Here is a 25520-nt window from a genome sequence, read left to right as displayed (position 1 = left end):
CTGAATTGATCCGGAAGTTCCTCTAGGAACTCTTCCAGAAGTTCCTTCAAGAACACCTATGAAAGTTCCTTCAGGAATTCCTCCGCAAGATCCTCCAGGCATTCCTCCGGAATTTCCTGCGAAACTTCCTGCAGGAGTTCCTACAGAAATTCCTCCAGAAATTCCTCCAAAAAATCTTCTAGGGATTCCTTTAGAAGTTCCTCCAAGAACTGCTCCTGAAGTTCCTCCAGGAATTCTTGCAAAAGTTGCTCCAGAAATTCCTCCGAAAAATCTTCTAAGGATTCCTTTAGAAGTTCCTCCAGGAATTTCTCCGAATATTTTTCCTCCAGAACTGCAGGGCTACTGGAGACCCCTAAACTGTCCATGATTTCATAGTCAATGTAACAACCATTGCACTTTTGCATGCATTTTGAATGGTTTAAGGACAAATATCGCAAATTTAATACATTTCAACTCGTAAACACTCAAATGAGATTTGGAACATACAATGTATCGATATAACGGTTGAATTAATTTGGGAAACGCATATTAATTCAAATTTACAAACTATGAAATCATGGACAGTAAAGTTTATACCCGATGCGTAGGGCTTTCGTGGGTTAAAATTTTCAATTTCCAGGTTATTCAAATAACCAAACTTTGACCATCAGAGGAAGCGTGGTGTCGGGAAGGAAGCTGACGGGTTGCCTAAGTCCGATCCAGTGGTAAGTAGCGGCGATGTAAACGACGTACTAGTCGAGTTGCGCTGATCAGAGATGAAAAAACCAGTTTGAACGTTGGTATTAGGTCCCCGAATACGTCCGGATGGGTGCTGCTGTCGACAGGAGTTTCTTGAGAGTTCAGTTTTGGATGCTGTTTGGTCCTAGAGTTAGGGTCAGCAAGTGGAGTTTGATTGATGTTGGAGGTCCTCAGAAAAGAATTTCCTGGAGGAGATAATGAACTGTTTGAAGTTGTAGGACTTATCATGGTGTTTGAGGATGTTTGACTACCAGGGGACCTGTCGGTAAACTTGTGGGGACCTAATTCTTCTGCTGCATGATTCTTCTGGCCTCCGGATAAGTGCAACTGCAGTCGACTTTGATTCCTTGGACATCATTTTCATCTCTATATCTGGAACAGCCTTGGCTTGAGATGATAGATGTTGCTCTTATAACTAAATTTTGGGAGGTCGCACCTGCAGTCCTCAGTGATCGGTTACCTGAGCACTTACCACAAACGCTGCTAGTGGCCTTAAAGTGGGCTTTGGTGTGATTATAAGACCAGCAGCCGAAGCACTGCATGGAGAGGGATAATAAGGTCGGGAGAAAATGTACATCCACCGAATTTTTATTTCGGACCTATCGCTCATGGGTCATCTTAATCGCTTCGCAAAATATCAGAGAACGGACACGCCGGTTGGTACCATCATCGAGGAAATCGTCATCATTGAAACGTCCCACCTCATCATTTCCGCCGACATGGAGTACCAACCTGAACCTCAACCAGATATGATTCGTCAAGTTCTAAACGTTTCCACCCACTGAACCGGTTCAATATGTAACCTAAATGTATGCATCCCACCAAACACGTATTCGTATGACATTCTCACACTGGAAAAAATGACTGAGTTTTAACTAAATAATAAACAATTTATTTCAAACAAACGGTAATATCTTCATTGCTCTAAGTATTTTCTTCTTTCCAAAAAATATTACTTCCCCTTCATTCATTAATACAAACTTCACACACTAAAACTTAAGCCTTGCCCTTGGCGGTCTCAATCATATTTCTCGAGATAATCAGTCGCTGAATCTGTGAAGTTCCCTCGTAGATCTGGTAGATTTTCGCATCACGCATCAGTTTCTCCACCGGGTACTCCGTGTTGAAGCCGTTTCCTCCGAAAATCTGAACCGCATCCGACGCAACCTTGTTGGCCATATCGGCGGCATAGCACTTGGCAATCGACGCGTAGTAGCTGTTTCTCCGGCCCTGATCCACCTCCCATGCGGACTTCATCGTGATCAGGCGAGCCGTTTCCACTCCGATGGCCATGTCGGCCAACATGAACGATACGGCCTGGTGGGCGGCGATCGGCACTCCGAAGGTTTTACGTTCCAGCGAGTATTTCAGGGCTTCGTCAAGGGCACGCTGTGCCAAACCGACGGCACCGGCAGCCACCGGAGGGCGTGTCTTGTCGAACGTGCCCATGGCGATTTTGAATCCAGCTCCCTCACCGATCAGCACGTTTTCCTTCGGTACTCGGACATCCTCGAATGTGATGCCGCGAGTGTCGGAAGCGCGCTGGCCCATGTTCTGCTCTTTGCGGCCAGGGGTCAGTCCGGGGGTGTCACGCTCCACAATGAATCCGGTGAATGCCTTCGCCGCGGGGCATTTCGGATCCGGATTGGTACGTGCCAGAACGAAGTACCAGTTTGCAACGCCACCGTTGGTGATCCACATCTTCTGTCCGTTGATGACGTATTCATCGCCCTTCTTTTCCGCCCGAGTTTTGACACCGTTTACGTCCGATCCGGCACCGGGTTCCGTCACGCAGTAAGCTGCCACTAGCGGTTCCTCTAGCAGACGACCCAGGTACTTTTTCTTCTGTGCTTCGTTGCCGCCGATGATGACCGGGGTTTGCTGGAAAGGAGAAAAATGTGGGAATGAAAATATGGAACTTTATTTCTATGAACTGGTTATACTCACTCCGAGGCCACTGGCTTCGAGGGCTGTCATGATACCGGTGCATCCGTAGGCAAACTCCTCGGCAATCATACAGCTGGTTATGATCGACATTTCGGTGCCACCTGCAAGAAAAAAATAAAATTATCAATAAAGATTTATTTTTTAGTATACATTTTAGTATACAGTTTATTGTGTTTTTAAAATATTTTTTGTTGAATGATAAACGAAATGTTTCGAAATGCACCATGTGCTGCGATACTGAACCCCATTTCGATGAGAAAATCTAAAGTTCTGGGGGCTAACAGAACGCTGTAAGTGTATATGTCCAATGAAATCCTTTGGGTTGCCCCCCAAATTATCTATTGGTATCTATTGGTCTATTGAATTTGAAAGAAACGATTATGGTATAAAAATGTGACAAAAGAGTTGCTGTAATAATGTAATAAGGCCGATATTTGTTCGGATTTTTTTTGACAAAAAATATTTTGGTTGGAGCAACAAATGTTAGGAGGATTTCGATAACATTCTTTAAGAAATCCAAAGAATTTTTTTCCTTTTTTATTTTTAATTATCTCCACCCCCTTGACTTTCGTAAAGTATTTGTAACGGCCTAATTGAAATGAAATAGCTTTATTACCTTCATGCTCGCGGAAACTCTAACAAATGCTCAATGCATTCCTGAAAACCATACTCGCAAACAAATAAGTCATAAGTGAACTTTGAGCTCATGGTCGATGATCATTTTTCGGTCATTTGTTTATATTATGTTACGACGTTTATGTGTGATCTTCATCTTAAAGCCAGGCCCCTGAATAACATTCGAGTGTTATCAATGAATGATGGTACGATTTTATTTTGTTGGTATTTTTACCGATGATGACGGGTGAAAAATTACGTTGTTGTCGAAACTCAGGCAGCGGGGAGGTCATTGCAGTCAAAGTTCTGTACTGAATTAATGAATTTCTGTCCATTAGAATGAGTTGTTAATATTATGGCTTATCTCGAAAATAAAAAATTAGATGACATCAAATTATTTATTTACTTTTATAAAATTGTTTCTACTCATAATTTACATAATTCGGGAAACGATTATCAATTTTGAAAAAGAAAATGAAGTATGACGAGAGTAAATTGGATTGTTGGATTTCCATTAGATTTTTAAACAGCCTGCTATTTGATTCGCTTAATGAAAATTCTCCTAATGGTCCCAGGATTTTTTAGCATTTCTGGAAGTAACATCCTAAAGCCCAAACAGCATTTCCAATTTGAAATATGGATAAGTTTGGTTTTATTGACTTCGCTATTTGACAAATTGAATTAAATCATGTTATTGGATCACTATTTCAGCTCTGATAATTGATAATCGTGCTCATACCACATCATCTGTGAATAAAATAATGCCCAATCACGAAACCATTCCCGGATACATTGGACAAACATACGTGTGAAAATTGAAAATGAATACATTGAGATAAATTTTCAACTTGATTAATCAGCGGATTAAGGCGGATATGACATGTCTAGCTGTTATAAAAAATAAAATAACGAACAGCGGACTGACTTTTTTTGCCAACGCAACTTGGCGTACCTCGAGAATATCTTCGTATCAGATATTTTCGCAGTCACGCCATCATTATCAAGTTGGGTATATGACAATATAGATATCAACTGCTTGTTAAGGTTTTCTCCAGATTCAAATACCTCATTTTTTATTGCCATATTACAAGCTATCTTCTCTATATCTATCTATCTATATAAAAATAGAATGGTCGGTGTTCGTATCCGCGTAACTCGAAAACGGCTGGATGGATTTTCTTTTTTTATGTCTTTATTTTTGAAACTTTCAGCCCTAGACTGGGTCGTCTCGGATAGAGTTTTTTCATTTCTTCAGCAGATAGGTTCGTTATCGTTTCCGACGGAATTATTTATTATTTCCTTATGCAAAATCACGAGTAAGGTTGAGTAAATCATGAAAAACTAAAATAAGGATACGTGTGGAAATTTTGCATGGGCAGTCCACAACGCGCATTTTCACCTACTATGCAGGAAAACGTCTGCTGGGTCGAATAGTTGTGAATAAATACAAATGATTTTTGGATTTATCTTTGACAAACTGTTATAAAAATGAAATTGCTTTATAATTAAGCCCATCGGCGTCACGCCGAAATCCATACTATAGTCGGGTGGCGATGGCGTGAATCAGATTGCTTTATGGCAGCCCTTACTTCGTACCGTTAGAAAATGATCCATAAAAAATAAAAAATCAGACCGCATCGTGCTTTCGTGCTGTGCGGTTCTTTCTCTCTTTGCGGAAGGAAGTTTTTAATACTACCCGAAGCTATTTTAATTTCAACGGTGCTTCTTAGCGCTATTTGTACCCACTGATCCCGTTACGATCTTTGCAAGGACCCGTGCCTTCGTTTTACGTTGGACCCGTTTGCGGAAGTAAAATTCCGACAAACGGTGGTAATCCTGCAGGGACACCGTTCTGGGAAAAAACCTCTTAGAAGGTCACGTCTCCACGCTCAGCAATGAGTATTAACAAAAACAAGAGGAGGGGGGAGTCTCTGAATTCTCCACTTCCTTCAAAGAAACAAGGTTTCAAGACCGTCCTGCCCAAGCGCGGAAAAAATAGAAGGAAGCTGGAGAATTCAGATATTCCTTCTAACTCTAATATCGGAAATAATTCTTCTCCAATCGAACTGAGCAATCAGTTCGATTTGATTAATGATGAAATTGAGCAAATCGAATCTACCTCTAGCCCAGGTGATTCGATTCATGCGAAAAAGCAAAGGATTCCGCCAATTGTGGTATCTGTTGCCGAGTTTTCTGGCTTCCGGAATGAGATTTTGAGTAACCTTCAGGGGATCAAGGTTTCATTTCAGATTGCTAGGAAGGGTGACTGCCGCGTTTTGCCGGGATCCTTTGACGATCGCAAACGTCTTCTTCACTATTTAACTGAGAAGCGCCATAAATTCTTCACATACGACGACAAAACTGAGCGATTGTTCAAAGTCGTCTTGAAGGTCTCCCCAGTGATGATAAATCACTGGATGAGATTAAAATTGAAATTTCTCAATTACTTGGATTTTCACCAGTCCAAGTAATTAAGATGAAAAAGAAATCCCATTCTGGTACTTCCCAGAGGGCATTTCTCAAGAATTTTATTTAGTTCATTTTAACAAAAGTGAACTAAATAATATGAAACGTATGTAAAAGGCCTGTCTTATGTCCAATGTCCGTGTTACATGGGAACATTTCCGCAGGCCTGCGGGCAGGTTCCAAACCACTACCCAGTGCAGTACGTGCGAAAGGTGGGGTCAAGGTACCAAACATTGTCACATGGATGCTAAATGCATGATTTGTGGTGGAACCTCTCACGCCAAGGACGCATGTCCTGTGAGAGAAGATTCCAATAAATTTAAGTGCGCAAACTGTGGGGGCAATCATAAATCCAATTTCTGGGAATGCCCTTCACGCAAAAGTTTTGAATTCCGTGCAAAATTGATGACGGGAAATTCCAATCGGATCCCAGATTCGACGGGTAGAAATTTTCAAACGCTCAAATTTCGAAACCGGTTACCGGTCGAGCAATTCATACCCACCACAATTCACAAACAAATTTTGCCGCTCGTCAACGGGTAGCAAGCACTTCAGTAAATTCCAATTTTTCCAATGTACCTACGTATGCAAACATCGCTGCTGGTAGACAAAATTTCTCTTCTCAAAATGAGGTTTATACCCATGTCCCAACGGAAAATAACGGTCATGTTGCCGATTCAGGTAGCATGACTGCTTCCGATTTTGATTTTTAACTGAACAATTGCATCACATGATTGATGCAATGTTCAAAGCAAATACCATTCCTGAAGCTGTTCAGGTTGGTATAAAGTACACACAAAAATTGTTATCGGACTCCGTTTCAATGGATCCAAATAATTGTGTGAAAGTTTTAAATTGGAATGCCCGCTCTCTAAAGGGTAAGGAAGATGAATTATTCAACTTCCTTTCAGTTCATAATGTGCATATTGCCATTATAACTGAAACGTATTCAAAACCAGGACTCTCCATTAAAAGAGATCCAAACTATTTTATCTACAGAAATGATCGTCTTGACAGCGCCTGTGGTGGGGTCGCCATTGTCATTAATAGACGTATCAAACATAAATTATTTTCTTCGTTTGAAACCAAAGTTTTTGAAACCTTGGGAGTTTCTGTTAAAACAAATTTTGGACAATTTTCCTTCATTGCAGCCTACTTGCCTTTTCAATGCAATGGGCAGCAAAAGAATTTATTGAAAGCTGATCTTCAAATTCTGACTCGCAACAAATCAAAATTCTTCGTAATTGGTGACTTCAATGCCAAACACCGTTCATGGAATAATGCTCAAAGCAATTCCAATGGTAAAATTTTATTTGAAGATTGTTCAGCGGGATATTATACTATTCAATATCCCAATGGACCAACTTGTTTTTCTTCCAGCCGAAATCCTTCTACAATTGATTTAGTTTTAACGGATTCAAGTCAGCTGTGTGGCCAATTGGTAACTCATGCTGACTTTGACTCTGATCACCTTCCTGCGACATTCGAAATCTCACAAGAAGCCATTTATAATCCAATCAGCTCTACTTTTAATTATCATAGAGCTGATTGGGATTTATATAAAACGTATATCGATAGGAATTTTGATGTTGATATTCCTCTCGATACCAAAAGTGATATTGATAATGCTCTCGTATCTTTGACAAATTTAATTGTCGAAGCCAGAGGCATTGCAATTCCGAAATGTGAAGTTAAATTCAACTCCATTATTATTGACGACGATCTTCAGCTACTGATCCGTCTTAAAAATGTGAGAAGAAGGCAATACCAAAGAACTCGAGATCCCGCGTTGAAAGTTATTTGGCGAGATTTGCAAAATGAAATTAAAAAACGTTTCGCTATTCTGAGAAATACCAACTTTGAGAATAATGTCTCCAAGTTGGATCCCAGTTCGAAACCCTTTTGGAAATTAACGAAAATTCTTAAAAAACCTCAAAAGCCAATTCCAGCGCTTAAAGAGGGAAATAAAATTTTATTAACAAATGGCGAAAAGGCTCAAAAACTTGCTCAGCAGTTCGAGAGTGCCCATAATTTTAGTCTAGGTCTCACTAGTCCAATTGAGGATCAGGTTACACGGAGCTTCGAAGACATTCTCAATCAAGAAAATTTTTTTGGCCCTACGTTGGGAACTAATTTGGATGAAGTGAGATCTATTACTAGAAAATTTAAAAATATGAAAGCCCCGGGTGATGATGGTATTTTCTACATACTTATCAAAAAATTTCCTGAAAGCTCTTTATCTTTTGGTTAATTTATTTAACAAATGTTTTCAATTGGCATACTTCCCAGATAAATGGAAAAACGCCAAAGTTGTTCCAATTTTGAAGCCGGACAAAAATCCAGCTGAGGCTTCTAGTTATCGCCCAATCAGTTTGCTTTCTTCAATAAGCAAACTGTTTGAAAAGATTATTTTAAATAGAATGATGGTTCATATTAATGACAATTCTATTTTTGCTGATGAGCAATTTGGTTTTCGCCTTGGGCATTCAACCACTCATCAGTTATTGAGAGTTACGAACTTAATTCGGCTCAACAAATCTGAAGGATATTCGACTGGAGTTGCTCTTCTTGATATAGAGAAAGCATTTGACAGTGTTTGGCATGAAGGTTTGATTGTAAAATTGATGAATTTTAATTTTCCTCTGTACATCATTAAACTGATCCAAAATTATTTATCAGATCGCTCGCTGCAGGTAAACTATCAGAATACTAAATCTGATAGATTACCTGTAAGAGCTGGTGTTCCCCAAGGCAGCATACTGGGGCCCATATTGTATAACATTTTTACTTCTGACTTACCTGATTTACCACCAAAATCTTTGTTTGCAGATAACACGGGCCTTTCAGCCAAAGGGCGAAGCCTTCGTGTCATTTGTAGTAGATTGCAAAAAAGTTTGGATATTTTCTCCACTTACTTGCAAAAATTTTCCCGAATGCTTCCAAAACTCAGCTTATAATTTTCCCACATAAGCCGAGAGCTTCTTATTTGAAACCTTCTAGCAGACATATTGTCACTATGAATGGGGCTCCAATTAATTGGTCTAGCGAAGCTAAATATTTAGGACTTCTGCTAGATCAAAAATTAACTTTTAAAAATCACATTGAAGGCCTTCAAGCCAAATGTAACAAATATATTAAGTGTCTATATCCACTTATAAACAGAAAATCAAAACTTTGTCTTAAGAACAAACTTTTGATTTACAAACAAATGTTTAGACCTGCCATGTTGTATGCTGTGCCAATATGGGCTAGTTGCTGCAATACCAGAAAGAAGGCACTCCAGAGGATTCAAAATAAAATTTTGAAAATGATTCTGAAGTTGCCTCCGTGGTATAGTACCAATGAACTTCATAGAATTTCTAATATTGAGACATTGCAACAAATGTCCAACAAAATAATTTCAATTTTAGACAAAAATCGTTGCAATCTTCTATTGCAACGATTAACTCCTTGTACCCTTAGTTTTAAATAGGTTAAGTTTAGTTTAAGTTGAAAACATTGTAATTCCTACATGGTTCAATTCAACCAGAGGAAAAATTCTAACTGCCAGAGGCAATTGAAATGTATTAATAATAACCAAAAGCGTAACATAGCAAATAAGGATGATAGTGTTAAGAAAACACGGAACACCTAGTCTAAGAGATGAATGCATGTATTAGATAATTAGCAAATAAAATTAGTTAAAAAAAAAAAAAAAAAAAAAAGATCCATAAATAACATATGAATGTTCCATAAACCATACACCCATAGAATAATTCAGGAGTAATCGTAAAGAATAATTTTAAGACCCATAACCACGCTAAAATTTGGCAAATATTGCACAGTCAACACACAATTGTATATGCAATATGCAACATAATACTTGTGACACATATATGATACCAATATCACTGTACAGCATAAAATCATATGTCTGTCACCCAGAATCACGCTGGTATCACGATAGCACGATGATTTCCATACCCTGCCCTTCGACCGTTGTATTGTACGAAACAGAACATAATTTGTTGTTTTGAAATGTCAAATACGCCGTTTGACATATGAAATAAAAACAAACATTTGCAAGCTGACTGAGTAAAATTCGTTTTCTGCAATTCGGATGATATTTTTCACAACATTAGCAAATAATTATTCGTAAGCCCATTATTTGCTACAATTACGCTCTGAAGATGTCTTCCTATTGATTTTGTCAGTTCTTGGGTTGTTTCCGGGAAGATCAACTGTCACTTTGAGCTCTGTATCGTGTGATTTCGAACATTTTGTGCAAGAATCCCATGGGTTTTAATTGGAATGAGGTTGCGAAGGATACGGGATCTTTGATTTGCCATTAGTTAGCATCTACTTTTTTAGATGGGAAGAATGTTTTGTACAGTTGTTTTGGACAAATTTGAAATTGGATCTATGACCCAATTGAACGGTGCTGGCTTTATCCTTCATAATGTCCAAATGAATTGAACAATCAGTGCCGTTTGCACTGTAATCACTCCAAACCATAGAATAGAGTGATTAACGTCCGCAGAAATAATTGCCCTGCGGAATATTTGCTAGAACTCGCATATTTCTGCTAAAATACCTATACGAATATATGGAAAACTAAGACGCTTTCATATCGATGAATGAACTGCTGACGCGAATCCACAATTTATTAAAAAAATATGGGTAAATATTGTGTAATACTCATAAGAACTATGTATAGTAGTAGTTTATGATTTCTATACATTTTGATGAAAAATATAGTTTTGGAAAGCGGTAGAATCAGTTTCAAAACAAGTTGTCAAATAGATACAACGGTGGAAAGAAAAGATGTGTGTCATCTTGTCACTGTACAGCGTACAGCGTGATACGAAAATCATTGTGCGGAAATCATATGTCTGTCGATAGTATAAGGAGGGCCCGTTGAATACATTCCACTAAAAAGAGCTTAAAATATTTTTTTTGAGGAATGCTAATGTTTTTCTTGACCAAGTCCTAAGGATCATAATTTCCTACTCAGTCAACACAAGATCGTATATGATGCTATATGAGATGCTAAAGTGGAGACGATATAGGAACTTTCCCATACAACGTATATTACCTCCACTTTAGCATCTTATACTATCGACAGACATATGATTTCCGCACAATGATTTTCGTATCACGCTGTACGCGTACAGTGACAAGATGACACACATCTTTTCTTTCCACCGTTGTATCTATTTGACAGCTTGTTTTGAAACTGATTCTACCGCTTTCCAAAACTATATTTTGCATCAAAATGTATAGAAATCATAAACTGCTACTATACATAGTTCTTATGAGTATTACACAATATTTACCCATATTTTTTTAATAAATTGTGGATTCGCGTCAGCAGTTCATTCATCGATATGAAAGCGTCTTAGTTTTCCAATTTTTCGTACAGGTATTTTAGCAGAAATATGCGAGTTCTAGCAAATATTCCGCAGAGCAATTATTTCTGCGGACGTTTATCACTCTATTCTATGGTTTGGAGTGATTTCAGTGCAAACGGCACTGATCGTTCAATTCATTTGGACATTATGAAGGATAAAGCCAGCACCGTTCAATTGGGTCATAGATCCAATTTCAAATTTGTCCAAAACAACGGTACAAAACATTCTTCCCATCTAAAAAAGTAGATGCTAACTAATGGCAAATCAAAGATCCCGTATCCTTCGCAACCTCATTCCAATTAAAACCCATGGGATCCTTGCACAAAATGTTCGAAATCACACGATACAGAGCTCAAAGTGACGGTAGATCTTCCCGGAAACAACCCAAGAACTGACAAAATCAATAGGAAGACATCTTCAGAGCGCAATTGTAGCAAATAATGGGCTTACGAATAATTATTTGCTAATGTTGTGAAAAATATCATCCGGAATTGCAGAAAAACGAATTTTACTCAGTCAGCTTGCAAATGTTTGTTTTTATTTCATATGTCAAACGGCGTATTTGACATTTCAAAACAACAAATTATGTTCTGTTTCGTACAATACAACGGTCGAAGGGCAGGGTACGGAAATCATCGTGCTATCGTGATACCAGCGTGATTCTGGGTGACAGACATATGATTTTATGCTGTACAGTGATATTGGTATTATATATGTGTCACAAGTATTAGCCGTGCGGTAAGACGCGCGGCTACAAAGCAAGACCATGCTGAGGGTGGCTGGGTTCGATTCCCGGTGCCGGTCTAGGCAATTTTCGGATTGGAAATTGTCTCGACTTTCCTGGGCATAAAAGTATCATCGTGCTAGCCTCATGAATGATATACGAATGCAAAAATGGTAACCTGGCTTAGAAACCTTGCGGTTAAAAACTGTGGAAGTGCTTAATGAACACTAAGCTGCGAGGCGGCTCTGTCCCATGGTGAGGATGTAATGCCAATAAGAAGAAGAAGAAGAAGAAGAAGTATTCAACAGTCTAAGACGAGTTTAGTACTCTCCGACTCGAAAGTCAAGTCAAGTACGAGACACTGAAGACGACCACACGGTCGAAATACGTATCTGCAAAGATAACAAAACGTAGTGGAGAATTGAATGGAGAGTACTAAACTCGTCTTAGACGGTTGATTAGCATTCCTGCTATTTTGCCATGAACATATGATCCATATATCATTCAGTAATACGATCCATAATGCATGAAAAGAAAGCTAGAAAGGTTCCTATTCTCAATGTATGCAATATTCAGTTCTAGGAAAGGGAAGGTATTAGTCACTTCTTTCAAAGGAAGCATTTTCTTGGCGAAGGCAAGGGAAGATTTTATTCATTTGTTCAATTATGGCATTTTCCCGGTTTAATGCAAAGGAGGATATGATTCCTTCTTTTAAATGATGCATCTTCCCGACAGGGACATTAGAGAAGATATGGTTCCATTTTTCAAGATACATTTGCCCGGCAGATGGCGAAATACGATATGCTTTCTTCTTCCAAATCAGGCATTTGCTGGGTTGAAGGGAAGGGAAGATGAGATTCCTTCATTCATTTTGCATGCATTTACTCAGGCTTTTGTTTAGGTTTAAGACAAAGAAATATCCTTTGATTCAGATAATGCATTCGCTCGGCAGAAGTCAAGAGAGGAAATGGTGGTCCCCCCCTCCTGTACCTCGAATGCCATTACCCCGAAGGCCACTACCCCGAATAGGACAATACCCCGAAAGCCACTACCCCGAATGGGACACTACCCCGAGATCTATTCCCAGAAAGTCCATTAGCCTGAATATATTTCGAATCTGTAGTTTTCTACTATTACTATTTATAACAACTATTTTTAAACAATTTGTTTAGAATAAAATTATACACTACTTAAGTTTGGACTGACGAGCTCGGTGGTCTAGTGGCTACCGCTTCTGCCTCATAAGCAGAAGGTCGTGGGTTCAATTCCAGACTCGTCTATTTCCTACTTTGTATTTCTATCTTAGTTCTTTCTGTGTTTCACGTTATACCAAAACGATTCCTACTGTTATAACCTTCCACGCAATCCCAAAACCTCCCGTGGCACCTATGAGAGGTCGTAGAGTTCTCTGCATCTTTCTTAAGTAGGTGTCCAACAAACCATCCTCCCCTTCCTCAGCATTCGCAAGGACGTGGCCAGGACAGATCTCGACTATTGGAGAGTGCATTGCTTCCAAATGAACGCATTTTCCCAGTTTAAGGCGAACGGAGATGATAATGCCCTTTTTTAATGAACGCAAATGCTCCCGATATAAAGCGATCAGAGTTGATAACGCTTTCTTTAAATGAAAGCGTTTGCCAGGTTTAAGGCAAACAGAGTTGGTAATGCCTTCTTTAGATGAACACATTTGCCGGATATAAGGCGAACAGAGTTGGTAATACCTTCTTTTAATGAACTCATTTTCCCGGTATAAGGCGAACATAGGAGATAATGCCTCCTTTAAATTAACGTTTTTGTTCGGTTTAATGCGAACAGAGATGATAATGCTTTCACAGCTAATAGTTTTGAATATTCAAAGACATGTCAAATTGCAGCTGAACCCATCAAACGAATTAACATTCAACATTCAATTAAATTTAACTGAATTTTACTAGCAAGCACCGTTTAAATTTATTTCGATTTAACAGAACAGTAAGATCGATTGAATATAACGTTTATTTGCATGCTCTAAATATGCTGCAAAGTTCTCACCTCAACTTTAACAGTCTTCAAAGGTAGCACATGATATGTAACGGGAGTTTTTGGAACGAGAACTATTCATTCTATACTGTTTTCAAACAGTTCTAGTTGGATGAAACCAATCGCGAGTCCAACACGGTGAACCTTGTAAAAGGATCGAAAAATAAGTACGGGTCAACGATAAAAAATTCTTTTGATTAAATTTTTTCACTGAAATAAACTATAAACTTGAAATCAGGACTGTTTCGGGGTACTGGCTCATTCAAGGTAGTGTCCCACTCGGGATGATGGCATTCGGGGTAGACACTCATTTGGGGTGGTGGTAGACGAAATGGTTCCTTCTTCTCAATTTCTCAATTCAGGTATTTGCATGGTTTAAGTTACGGAAAGATATTTCCCTTCTTTCAAAAGGTGCGTTTGCCCGGCAGACGGCAAGAGACGATATGATTTCTTCCTTCACTTCAGGTATTCGCTCGGCTTAAGGAAAAGGAAATAATGATCCCTTCTTTCAAAGGATGCATTTGCCCAGCAGAAGCCAGAGAGGATATGACTCTTGCTTTCAATTCAAGCATTTGGTTCAATGCAAAAAGAGATATGATACGTTTTTTGGCCTACCCTTACATGAAAAAAAATGTCAATTTAATTTAATGCTGATCTATCTTGCTGGTAGGTACGTCAACATTTCAAATGGTCCCGTTTTGATAGGAAGCTTCTTTATTCTTAATTTGTCACGCTGTACAATTCCGTTCCCAATTATCATGTATTGCCCATATGAAGAAAACCACGTAACTGAATGGCTCAACAAATCTTACTTATCCATTGCACAGCTCAAACTTGACCATTATGCCAAACGGGGTACAATCTTTTCAGAATATTTGCTTTAGAGATTTATTGCGAATGACCAACGATTTGCTTTAGAGATTGCTTTGTTGGGTACATAATTGTTCCTTCCCAAACAACTACGATGCGCATAGCAATGCTTGAGTGCAAACGCTTATCTATAAAAATGCATTAAACGACGTTATCAGTCTATTGTATCGTAATGAAGGCTATTTTGGGAGTTTATTTCATAACCACCACGCAGTATTTTGTAATTGTTGAGATGATTTTACTAGAGACTACGAGGGGGCTCGAATCTAATCTAGGACAGCTTGTGGCAGCGATATAGCGATTGCCTTGTTATTTTTGCATTAGGTTGCTTTGACGAGGTGGTTGCTAAAGTTCAATTTTATTTATTTATTTATTTTATTTATTTATTCCATTAATGTTGTAACGTAAGACAAAAGTCTTTTTTAATGTTACATTGAGTAGTTTCTAGTAGAACAAGCGCTTTTCTGAAGTATATATTGTAAACTTAAACTGTCATGGTAATATACTAATAGAACTTCTTACTTATCTAAAATGCTCTCTACATCCTCTCTTAAAAACTAAAAATGATTTTTCTATTGAAAGATTTACAGGCAGTGAATTCCAATGCACTACACCTCGAACAAAAAATGAATTCCCGTACTTAGTTGTCCTATAACGCGGTATTATAAATTTTTTGAAACGAATGCTCCTTGCAACATTGAGTTTGCTATATAAATAATCGGGCTGTTTTGTACTTGAAATGTTGTGTAAAATTAAGCAAGAGCGAAGTTTACTGAAATTTTTCAGAGGACATCCAATGAGTAAATGTTGCAAATGCGAAACGCTGTTATATCTACTTAAATTGAAAACATAGCGTACACATGCATTTAGTGCTACCTTTAGCTTGTTATGAGTATGCACTAAAATCGAATCAAGTAAAAAGTCACATGCTAGGAAATACGGTAAAATAAGGCCCTTAAAAAGTTTTAATTTAGTTTCACTAGACAAGAACGATGACGATCTAGAGAGCGTTCGCAAACATGCATAAATTTTACCGCATTGCAACATCACATAGCTATCCCATTCAAAGCTAGAACTGATGCGGATCCCTATTTCATCCAAATACATACCAATGCAAGATCTTGACACGATCTTTTTTGATAGTTTACAGAGCGTTCGAATTAAAATCGATTTGATTTGATTCCTACCATAATCACAAAACAGTTTTTCTGGAAACAAAACAGTTTTTCCGGAAGTTTCTGTAAGCAAGCCTTGTTGACTGTCATTATGCAGTAACATAGCATAGAATCCTTGTACAAACCATAGATGGAATTGCAGAGATAAACATATCCACGGTCACTGCAGAAAAAGTGGAAAAGTGACGTTTGCGTCAAATTACAACCTACAAGATTTCCATTTTAAAGAGCTCGATGAGTAGTACTACCCGTTAACATCATTTTTGGAAATTTGCATATGCTTAATTTTATCAGATAATGGCAGACGTTGATGTACGGAATGAACATAGTGCCGATATCGAGCCACACCTCATCGTCGATGAAATACGTCTGCGCGGATTCGTCGGCAAGAGGTGAGAATTTGACGATGGTCCAACAAACGCCGACTGGAAGATGCCACGGCGAAAAGGTCCTTCGTTGAAGACCCGGTGACTCGTGATGCAGATATTCCGGCAGCGTGGAAAACTAATGAACTATCGTCAAGAAAGAGAAGCCAAAGCCGCTAAAGAGAAAACCAGAGAAACGTTAACGTTAGCTCTGAAAAAGGAAGTGAAGCGCTCATGTCGATGGGATAAGAAAAGTAACAACAATGCCTTTAAACTACTGGTTCTAAAATCGATTTCGATCATCGACCGATCCACTTCAGAGTTCTGAATTTCTAGTCCCAACCATTTGAAGTTTGTAAATGATTTTTCCCGATATTATGTCACTTTTTTCAATTGAATGAAAGAATTAGCCGTTAATTAGACAGTATGACTATGGAGAGAAAGGAATTAGGACTAAAAACTTTCTGCAATTTTAATTATCTTCTAGTTCTGGATGTCATTACAGATTCCATACGAAGAGCCAGAAATGTTCACGACTCTGCAAGGTTTCTTACATGCTACGCCATATTTTGCAAGTTTCGAAAAAAAAATCACAGAACTTCAAAACTTTTGAAATCACCGAATACAGCTTGCTATTTGAAACATCTACTAATCCATTTAATCTTAATATTAGATGATTTTTTTGGAATGTTAAATTTGTACACTATTTCCTTAGCCAGGGGCGCCTGAAATTCACGCTACGGATCTAATGAGATACAATAACTAAAGTGAACACATTTCTAGATATGTTAGGAAAATAAATATTTAAAATTTTACAAATGTTATGCATCAATATTTATATAGGAAAAGGTACGCATTTCTGTTTTTGTTCTTCTTTCATGATTAGAGAACCTAAGAAAATATTTAGCGCACAATACAATTGATTTGTAATGCTAAATCGTAGCCAGACAAACCCAGTAAAATATTCAGAACCTACCAATCGCGTTCATGCTTCCCAACACGGACATCAGATTGATGTAAGTTACGAGCCTTTTTCTCATCATTTTCTGTGAAGAAAAAGAGCCGTGCCTCGCGGGCGCGTTTTTTTTATCGAAAAACTGGCGTTTGTGCGACGGCAAAAAGATGGTGCCGGTCGTATGGGGTGCGCGTCGAAGGAGGCACTGCAAAAATTTATTCGCATGGATAGCGTTAGTGGCAGCCAAGTGAAATTTTTCTCTCAAGGTTTTGTTGCTGTTAATTTTTGAGAAGGCGCATTATTGAAAATAAGTCGGTTCTTTTCAGGATTACCATTTTAAACAAGAGAAGGTTGGGCCGAAATCGCTTGGCGATGTTGAGATTCATTTCTAACGGAGAAAGCTTTACGTTACTGCAATATTTATGCAGGAATCCACAGACGACAATTTCTAGAATTGTTCCAGAGGTTTGCGGGGCCATATATGAGGCCCTCGAGGAACTTATATCATCTATCATTGGAGAATTAATCCCTCTGTTAAAAATGAGTGCTCTAGAATTTTACTGTTCTGTTTTTATTTATTCATCACCGTCTTCGGCACTACATCGTACATACTGTACTTATCTTCTAATATAACCTATCTTATAACTAAACAATTCTGTTCATCCGGTTTTTAAAAACATTTTTGGAGATATTGAAATCGAAAACATCAGAAACAAAGTTGAATGACCAAATGCAGGAGTCTAGCGGATTATTGTAACCGTAATGCGTACGGTGATACGGAACGGCCAGTAAGTTAGAGTTCAGGAACCGCCTGTCCCCCTTAAACGGTATCTGCCCAAGGATCTCAGAACAGTCGATGTTCCCTTCGATTACGTCGAAGATAAATAAGCGATGCAGTTTTATTCGTCTGGTGGATAGCGGCTCCAAGCCTATCAATTGACAACGTTCTGAATATGCAGGAAGATTGTTTCGATCATTCCAGGGTAGCAGCCGCAGTGCAAATCTGACAAACTTTTTCTGGACGCGTTCGATGGAAAGCATGTGTGAGACATGGTACGGAGTCCAAACTGGAGCAGCATACTCTAGAACGCTACGTACCAACGTGCAATAAAGCGATTTCAATGGGTATACGTCAGTGAATTCGGAGACGTGACGGCAAATGAACCCTAAAGTTGACAGAGCCCTGACTCCAAGATCGCAAATAGAAGACACTCGTTGTAATATTTCCGTTTCTAAAATGTATTGATGATGTACTGGGTTGTCGGAGCGACTGAACGATATGATCTTGCACTTATTGTTGTTAACACGCATGCCATTATCGATGCACCAGATCATCATGTTGTTGATATCATCTTGTAGAGCGATGCAGTCATCAGGGGATTCTATGACGCGAAAAAACTTCAAATCATCGGCGAATGAAAGCTTAGAAGACGACAGCATACCGCACAGGTCATTCACAAAAATGTTGAATAGCAGTGGACCCATTTCACTGCCTTGTGGCACTCCGGATGTAATACGGAATGATAGGGAACTTGCTGAGTTGACAACTACGTACGAGGAGCGATCGGAAAGATACGAAGAAATCCATTCCGTAATCCAGTTCGTGAAGCCTATTTGCTTCAATTTTTCGACAACTAGGGTGTGAGGTACGGTATCGAATGCTTTCGCAAAGTCAACGTACACCGAATCGATTTGCTTTCTCCTTTCCATTTCTCTTGAAAGCGTGGACACGTAGCACATCAGGTTAGTTGTGGTCGAGCGCTTCCTCATGAATCCATGTTGACTATTCGAGATAATTGGTGAGGCAATGGTATAAATAATGTTGTGTATCAGCTTCTCGAATACTTTGCTCAAACAGCATAGTATAGAAATACCCCGATAATTCTCCACATTTCTGATGTTGCCAGATTTATGAATTAGAATGATGTAAACAGTTTTCCAAAGTGCTGGGAATGTCCTATCGCACAGCGAACGTTTGAACAAAACCGTAATCGGAGTTGCTAGTTCAGTGGAACACTTTTTCAGGAACAGTGTAGGAAATCCGTCCATACCTGACCCTTTCTTAAAGTCTAGCTCTTCAATGGCCAACAACACTTCATCTATAGAGAATTGTGTGACGGGAATGATATTATATGCGAGGGAATATGGGCGAAGCAATCTTGATGAAGAACTGGAGAAACCTTGCTGAATACACTCTCGAAAAACAAAGAGAAGAGATTGGCAGCTTCATCATTTGAGCAAGCTTGCGTATTGTTGTAGCTGACATTACAAGGAATTCTTGCTGATGATTTCCGTTCCTTTACAAAATCCCAGAAACGTGATGGATTCTGTTTTACGTTGGTCTCGATCACGGATATATAGTTTTCATAGGTGGATTGCAGAGCAGATTTGTACGTTATTTCCCTCTCGCGGAGAACATGCCGAGCATCCTCGGATTTCGTGACAAAAAATCGCAGTCTTGCTTTTCTGAGTGTGTTTCGGAGACTACGGAGCTCAGAGGTCCACCATGGTTTGTTGGATGCAGAGTTAAACGAACGTCTTCTTCGGGGCACCGTGCCTTCGCAAATCGAATTGAGTTTGCTGTAGAAAGCGGAACGCGCTTCATCAATAGAGCCAAACCGCAACAGAGTATCCCAATCTGTTTCAGCGAGAGCTGCTTTTAAGAGGATGTAATCGCACGATCGATATGAAATCGTAATCGAAGTGATCGATGCCGTTTTCAGGAGACATTAAATTGTAGTCACTAACATCAAATTGTATTCCGATTGGAGGATGATGGACAGTCAGCAGGGGTAGCGGGTAGCATCGGCGTTACGGGCGCGAACGTGTCCATTAGCTCAGGCAGACTAACGAAAACAAATCGAGGAGTTTACCGTTGACGTTCGCGAAACTATTAATTTGAAAAAACTATCTAATTTTTTTGCACATTTATAAAACTCGCAACCGTATCAAGGAGGATTATGCCTTTTTTCTCATGAGCAGTTCTTTCTAACTTTATTTATACTGCCGGTAGACGCATAATTGTCCCATGTTTGCGGGGATTCCCTTGGTCTATGTTCCTTTATTTTTCCCAAACGTTTGGGTCCCCAGGTCCGATTTCACTACATGTGTAGAATAATCTGTTTTGAAATTAAATTTACAAGGTACCATCAACGGAATATCAGTGGAACCATATCTCTCAACGATTTGAAGAATCGTGGAACTCCCCCAACGGGACATATTTATCGGCGAAAATCCATTATTTGTTATGTTAAGATTTAGGTATATGTACGCACTTAACCATCTACTATCCCAGAACGCACTCAAAACAAGTAAGACAATGTTATTTTTACAGATTTGTTCAAGTTTTAAATTATTTGTAAGTATTTGCTACACAACATCGATAAAGAGTTGCAAACATCATCAAATATTTGAAGTTTTGACAGTACACGATTTGCCATTTCTGCAAATATTTGTTTTGCGCAGTGTGGCAAATATTTGATAAACAAATATTTGACCAGTCAGTACACACAAAGCAAATAAATTTGTTGAAATTTCGCAAATATTTGTCAATTAGACAAACAGTGTACTGAATGATTTACAGGGACTGGCTGCCCAGTCAACACAAAATCTATATGGCGCAACATAAGATGCCAAAGTGGAGGCGATATACGTACATATCTACATATTGTATGGGGAAGTACCTATATGGCCTCCACTTTAGCATCTTATGTGACATCATATACGATGTTGTGTTGGCTGGATGCTCTTGGTAAGCTTAGTAAGAATGTGGCCCAAGCATTGCTAAGCATTTCGTTATCTGATTTACGAGATAAGAAAAATCATGATGCACTTTGCCGAACCCTTGAAGCTTTAGTGCCAATTATTGCTTTGTCACCATGATCCGGCGTTTTAACACAAAGGTTGAAAATTATTGGATTTCAACATAAGCACATCCGGATTTCGCCAAAGTCTGGTGGAAGATCAGCATTTCATGATATAATATATAAAATTTTCCATTTTCAAAAAAGAGCTAACCGTGGTGGAGGTTGGTACTCGGATTCTGATGGCTTTCCGTAAACGTGACCTTTAAGTAGTCTTGTTGTGAAGGGGTTATCACGCCTATTTATAGAGTAGAAGGTTGAGGGTTCGAGTCCCTCCAAGACACGTGATCTCTTTTCTGCAAATTTCATTTCAATTTGTCCATTTAGGAACATGTGCTGTGCATATACACAGCCAAGATATTTAACAAAAAAAAGTCGTACTGCCGAGTTGCCGAATAATATGCAATGAATTAAAAATATGAAATAAGTAAATCATAAATAAATAAGTGAATGATTTAGAAAATTGCAGCGCCTTTCTGTAAACCTTTTGAAAATATCTATGGGGTTTCTTCTAAAACTTCAATTGATTATTTCTAGGATAAAATTGACTCGTTTTCGTTTTTTATGATTCAACCTATTTTCTTTTTTCGGTTACCATCAGAAATATTCAGCTCTGCGTTTGTGGTTCTTTTATTTTTAGAAACAAAAACAAATCAAACCCCAGAGTTTGTTTTTATTCCACCGGGAAAATAAAATGAAGGTAAAAAGATCATGAGAGAGAATTATCAAAATCTGTTCAAATTCCAGTAGTATCCAAGGTAGTATCTCAAGGATTGATTCCGGATACAATTTTACCTAGCGGGCAATGGCATAGGATTAAAAGACAGTAATTCACGTAGAAAATATTCTGGACAGCCTAATGTGGCTGTTATACAAACCGTCAGAATTTGAATAAAATTATTCTGTTTTCCGGCACAAAACCGTGTTTCATACGACCTGTCAGCAGCACATGGCGGAATGCTTTTTACAGGGCTCTAATGTTTTCTATCACTTGATTCATTTTACAAGTTTATTCAACAAGCTTGAGAGTAATATAAATAGTATCTCTGCAAAGTCAATTATGAAACAGTTTCACGTGATTCGACGATCTGTTTTTATGCCCTCCAACTAAACAGTATTTTCTAAACACCCAAGTCAGTCATAATCATAACAATTCTCATTCGCATCTGCAACACATACTCACCGATTTCAGCCGGGATGTGGTTGTTCATCAGACCCAGTTCCCAGGCCTTGCGGATAACGGGCCACGGGTACTCGCCAGTTTTGTCGTACTGTGCCGCCACCGGGATAATTTCCTCCCGGACAAACTTCCTGGTCATGTCCACGATTTCTTTCTGTTCGTCGGTCACTGCAAAGCTGGGCCCGGCCGAGGAAGCCTCGACGGCCGGAGCTGCTTTGGAGGACAGGGCCCGGCATGCCGGACGGACGGCTGTTTTGATTAGCTGAAATAGTTGCAACAGGATTAAGTATCAGAGGAAAAAGTGTTATCGCAAACCGGTTTGAATGTAATTCCGATTAAGGAAATAATGTGCCGGTACGAATTAACTGGTTGATTCCAAGCCGGCCCCAGCCGTGAATACTATGGAGGAAACTTTTCTCTTATCAGCTATTATGCAGAATACAAAGTCTGAAGTATCAATCGTAGATAAGCATGAAGTGTAACAATTCGGGGCCAAATAACGCTGATAAGAAGAGTGAGCTTTGGGATCTTCAAAAAATGGGCTGACAATTAATTAAATATAATACCTATTTCAATAATGGATATCTATTAAGTCTTCTCATCGATAAGCTCAATATCCTTATCATATATGCAAGAATTGCAACAATGTATGCGTACACAACATCACTAACCCAGTTTTAATAATGATAACACGGGTATAGCATTTTCGACCTCCAGCCGATTTGCAAAAAATAAAAAACAAGTTTCTGCGAATCATCTACTACACAGTCGTAATTTAACCGTCTATCTGTTGAAGTAGTCGTACGAAGCGGATAGGGTCAATGTCCAAAGTCCACTCGATTTGATACAACTTCATGCAGCGTCAATAGGGGCACTCCCCCAAACAGTGCTGCCACCTAAGAAAGAAGTACAAACAAGAACATTCAATAAGGTTAAATACGGGATATGAGGTTTGAAATACTTAAAGATTCGAACAATATTAGAATTGAATAATTCTCAAATTGCGAGATAGAACTTAGATGAACTTCAGCATTATCAAAAATGCATTAGAATCATCTTGAAATGTCTATTTTGTTTGTTCTTAAATGTTATATATCTGATATGCTAAAATTCCACAAATATATATTATAATTATTGATATTGTGCCCACTTGCTTTGCAAAACTTTCATGCATCTATTTTCTCTCTCCCAATAGCACCGACGAATGAAAGGCGCATATACCACTCCATCGCATATATGGCCGGTAGATGTTGCAAGCGATTCCACCCAAATGAATTACTTTCTATCTTACATATATTCAACTTACCTGTGACAGGGCAGCCATTTGTAGATGATTTCTTAGAACACAAGTAACGAAAAAATAGAACTAAAATGCCTTGAAAACACTACAAAATATAAACTAAGGACACTTTTCGGGTACGGATCTACGCAGAATGCACCACAGCAGAGTGCGACTTATACGAGCGAAGTGCTACCGATGAATGAATGCCAGAGAAGCGGGTGAAACTAAATGCAAAGTCCGTGGGGTGTGGGAAGAACGTGTTTGTGTGATGCGCGCTGGTAGTGTGACGTGTGTGACTATACAGCCAACTGTAGCTCGTTGGCCGATGTATTTATATGAGATGGATTGGATGAACCCCACAAGTTGTTCGGTGCAATATTGTGTTGGTATGACGTTTATGCTGTTTGTATGAGAGTTTGTATGGTGTATGAGACTGAGTAAAGTACCGAAGGGATTGTAGCTGCCGGAGAGGTTACTGTAATCAGATGTAGGTGGCAGTTACGATCATTAGGGTTCATTCTTATTGGACATCTTACGTATCCTTTGTATGTATCAAGGATAACATACGCAATTTTCCAAATCATTATAATTTTCATTAAAACATCTAAATTTGTTTGTATTGGGTTGCAGGGGTACTGGAATTGTAGGGGAAGGGGTGGGGCAATATGCCCTAGCTAAGCAAACTCTGCTATATTGTCTTATTTGTAACGCTATTCATGGGTTTTTTACATTATGCATTAGTTAAACAAGATAGCTAGTTGATGCCATTAAAAAATTGTCGAAAATCTCAATCATATTGATAATATTCACATTTCAAAAAAGTGGTGATATTCTGTTGCCGGAAAACTCATGAGGCAAAACGCCTTTTAGCTGGCAGCTTCTAGGGAACAAAGCACCATGCGTCGGCGAACCAGCATTCTGGTATGGATAGTGCGTGGAGACGCAAGTACATTGTAGGTTAGTGCCACTAGGGCGTTTTGCCTCGCCAAAATGTTAGATGTTTCTTCAAAATGTGGAAATTTTCGGTTTTTCCTACCTTTCCACTATTTAGAAACTTTTTTCGCCTAACCTACATAATTTTAGATCTAGTTTTGTTACGGTCATCTTAATGACGGTAAATATGAGGGAAACCACAAATGGCGTTTTGCCTTGGGGGGCGTTTTGGGGCCTCTTCCCCTAATATGTTCAAAGTGAGGGGCGGCTGTAGCATGTCATTCGTCTATCTTGAAATGAACAAGACGAATAAAAAATAAGCTAAACATTATATTTAAAGCACTGTCTATCGACTCATTGTAATGATTTATTGTGGTGCAAGCTGTGTATTATTATTTCAGCTACAATTATTGGAATAATTGTATTCGATAGATTTCACACGACACCAATTTGATGTTTCATAATAAAAGAAGAAACATTTTGGTTCAGACTTGCTAATGAATTGTTCGTTACTAAACTACTGCAGCATTTACTGTAATAAAAACTGAAAGGTGCAGCCCAATCGGGTTGTACGCAAAGGTGACGTTGAACTACGTAGCTGTATGTAATTTACAGGTTTTCGACTTTTCTGTTAGATGAGACCAAAGCAAGCGTTTTTCAAGCCCAGGGGTAATCTGTTTTCGTTGTTTATCCTTTACTCCTGAGATTGAGTGAGCATTGCAAACCCTGGTGATATATATAATTTTTAGATCAAAATTTGAAAAGGAAGATAAAAATGAAATTTTCAAATAATCGAGGATGAACAACACTCTCAAGCGATCACATATCCAAATTATCAATTGATAAAAACTCGCTAGAGAGAATCTATAATTGTATCTCGATTCGAAGTATTGGTAAATGCTGTTTTTGAACTTATGTTCCTAATTAAAACCAAAACACAATGTCAAACATCCGATTGAACTTCATTGTTGACATTTAATTGGTGAAATGATAATTTT

The 25520-nt window shown here is 38.7% G+C and overlaps 1 protein-coding gene across 1 annotated transcript; it reads right to left on the bottom strand.

Moving 5' to 3' along the window:
- Window positions 1–1607: 1607 nt before the first annotated feature.
- LOC134210695 (medium-chain specific acyl-CoA dehydrogenase, mitochondrial) lies at window positions 1608–23880 on the bottom strand. Its single transcript, XM_062686908.1, has 4 exons — window positions 23614–23880; window positions 22311–22569; window positions 2686–2786; window positions 1608–2619 (listed from the first exon to the last, which is right to left on the bottom strand). Exons 1-4 carry the CDS (start codon window positions 23629–23631, stop codon window positions 1735–1737), a joined length of 1263 nt encoding a protein of 420 aa, XP_062542892.1. The 5' UTR covers window positions 23632–23880; the 3' UTR covers window positions 1608–1734.
- Between the last annotated feature and the right edge of the window lie 1640 nt (window positions 23881–25520).

Source organism: Armigeres subalbatus, chromosome 2, assembly GCF_024139115.2.
Source record: "Armigeres subalbatus isolate Guangzhou_Male chromosome 2, GZ_Asu_2, whole genome shotgun sequence".
Lineage (NCBI taxonomy): Eukaryota > Metazoa > Arthropoda > Insecta > Diptera > Culicidae > Armigeres > Armigeres subalbatus.
This window is presented reverse-complemented; position numbering and strand designations above follow the sequence as displayed.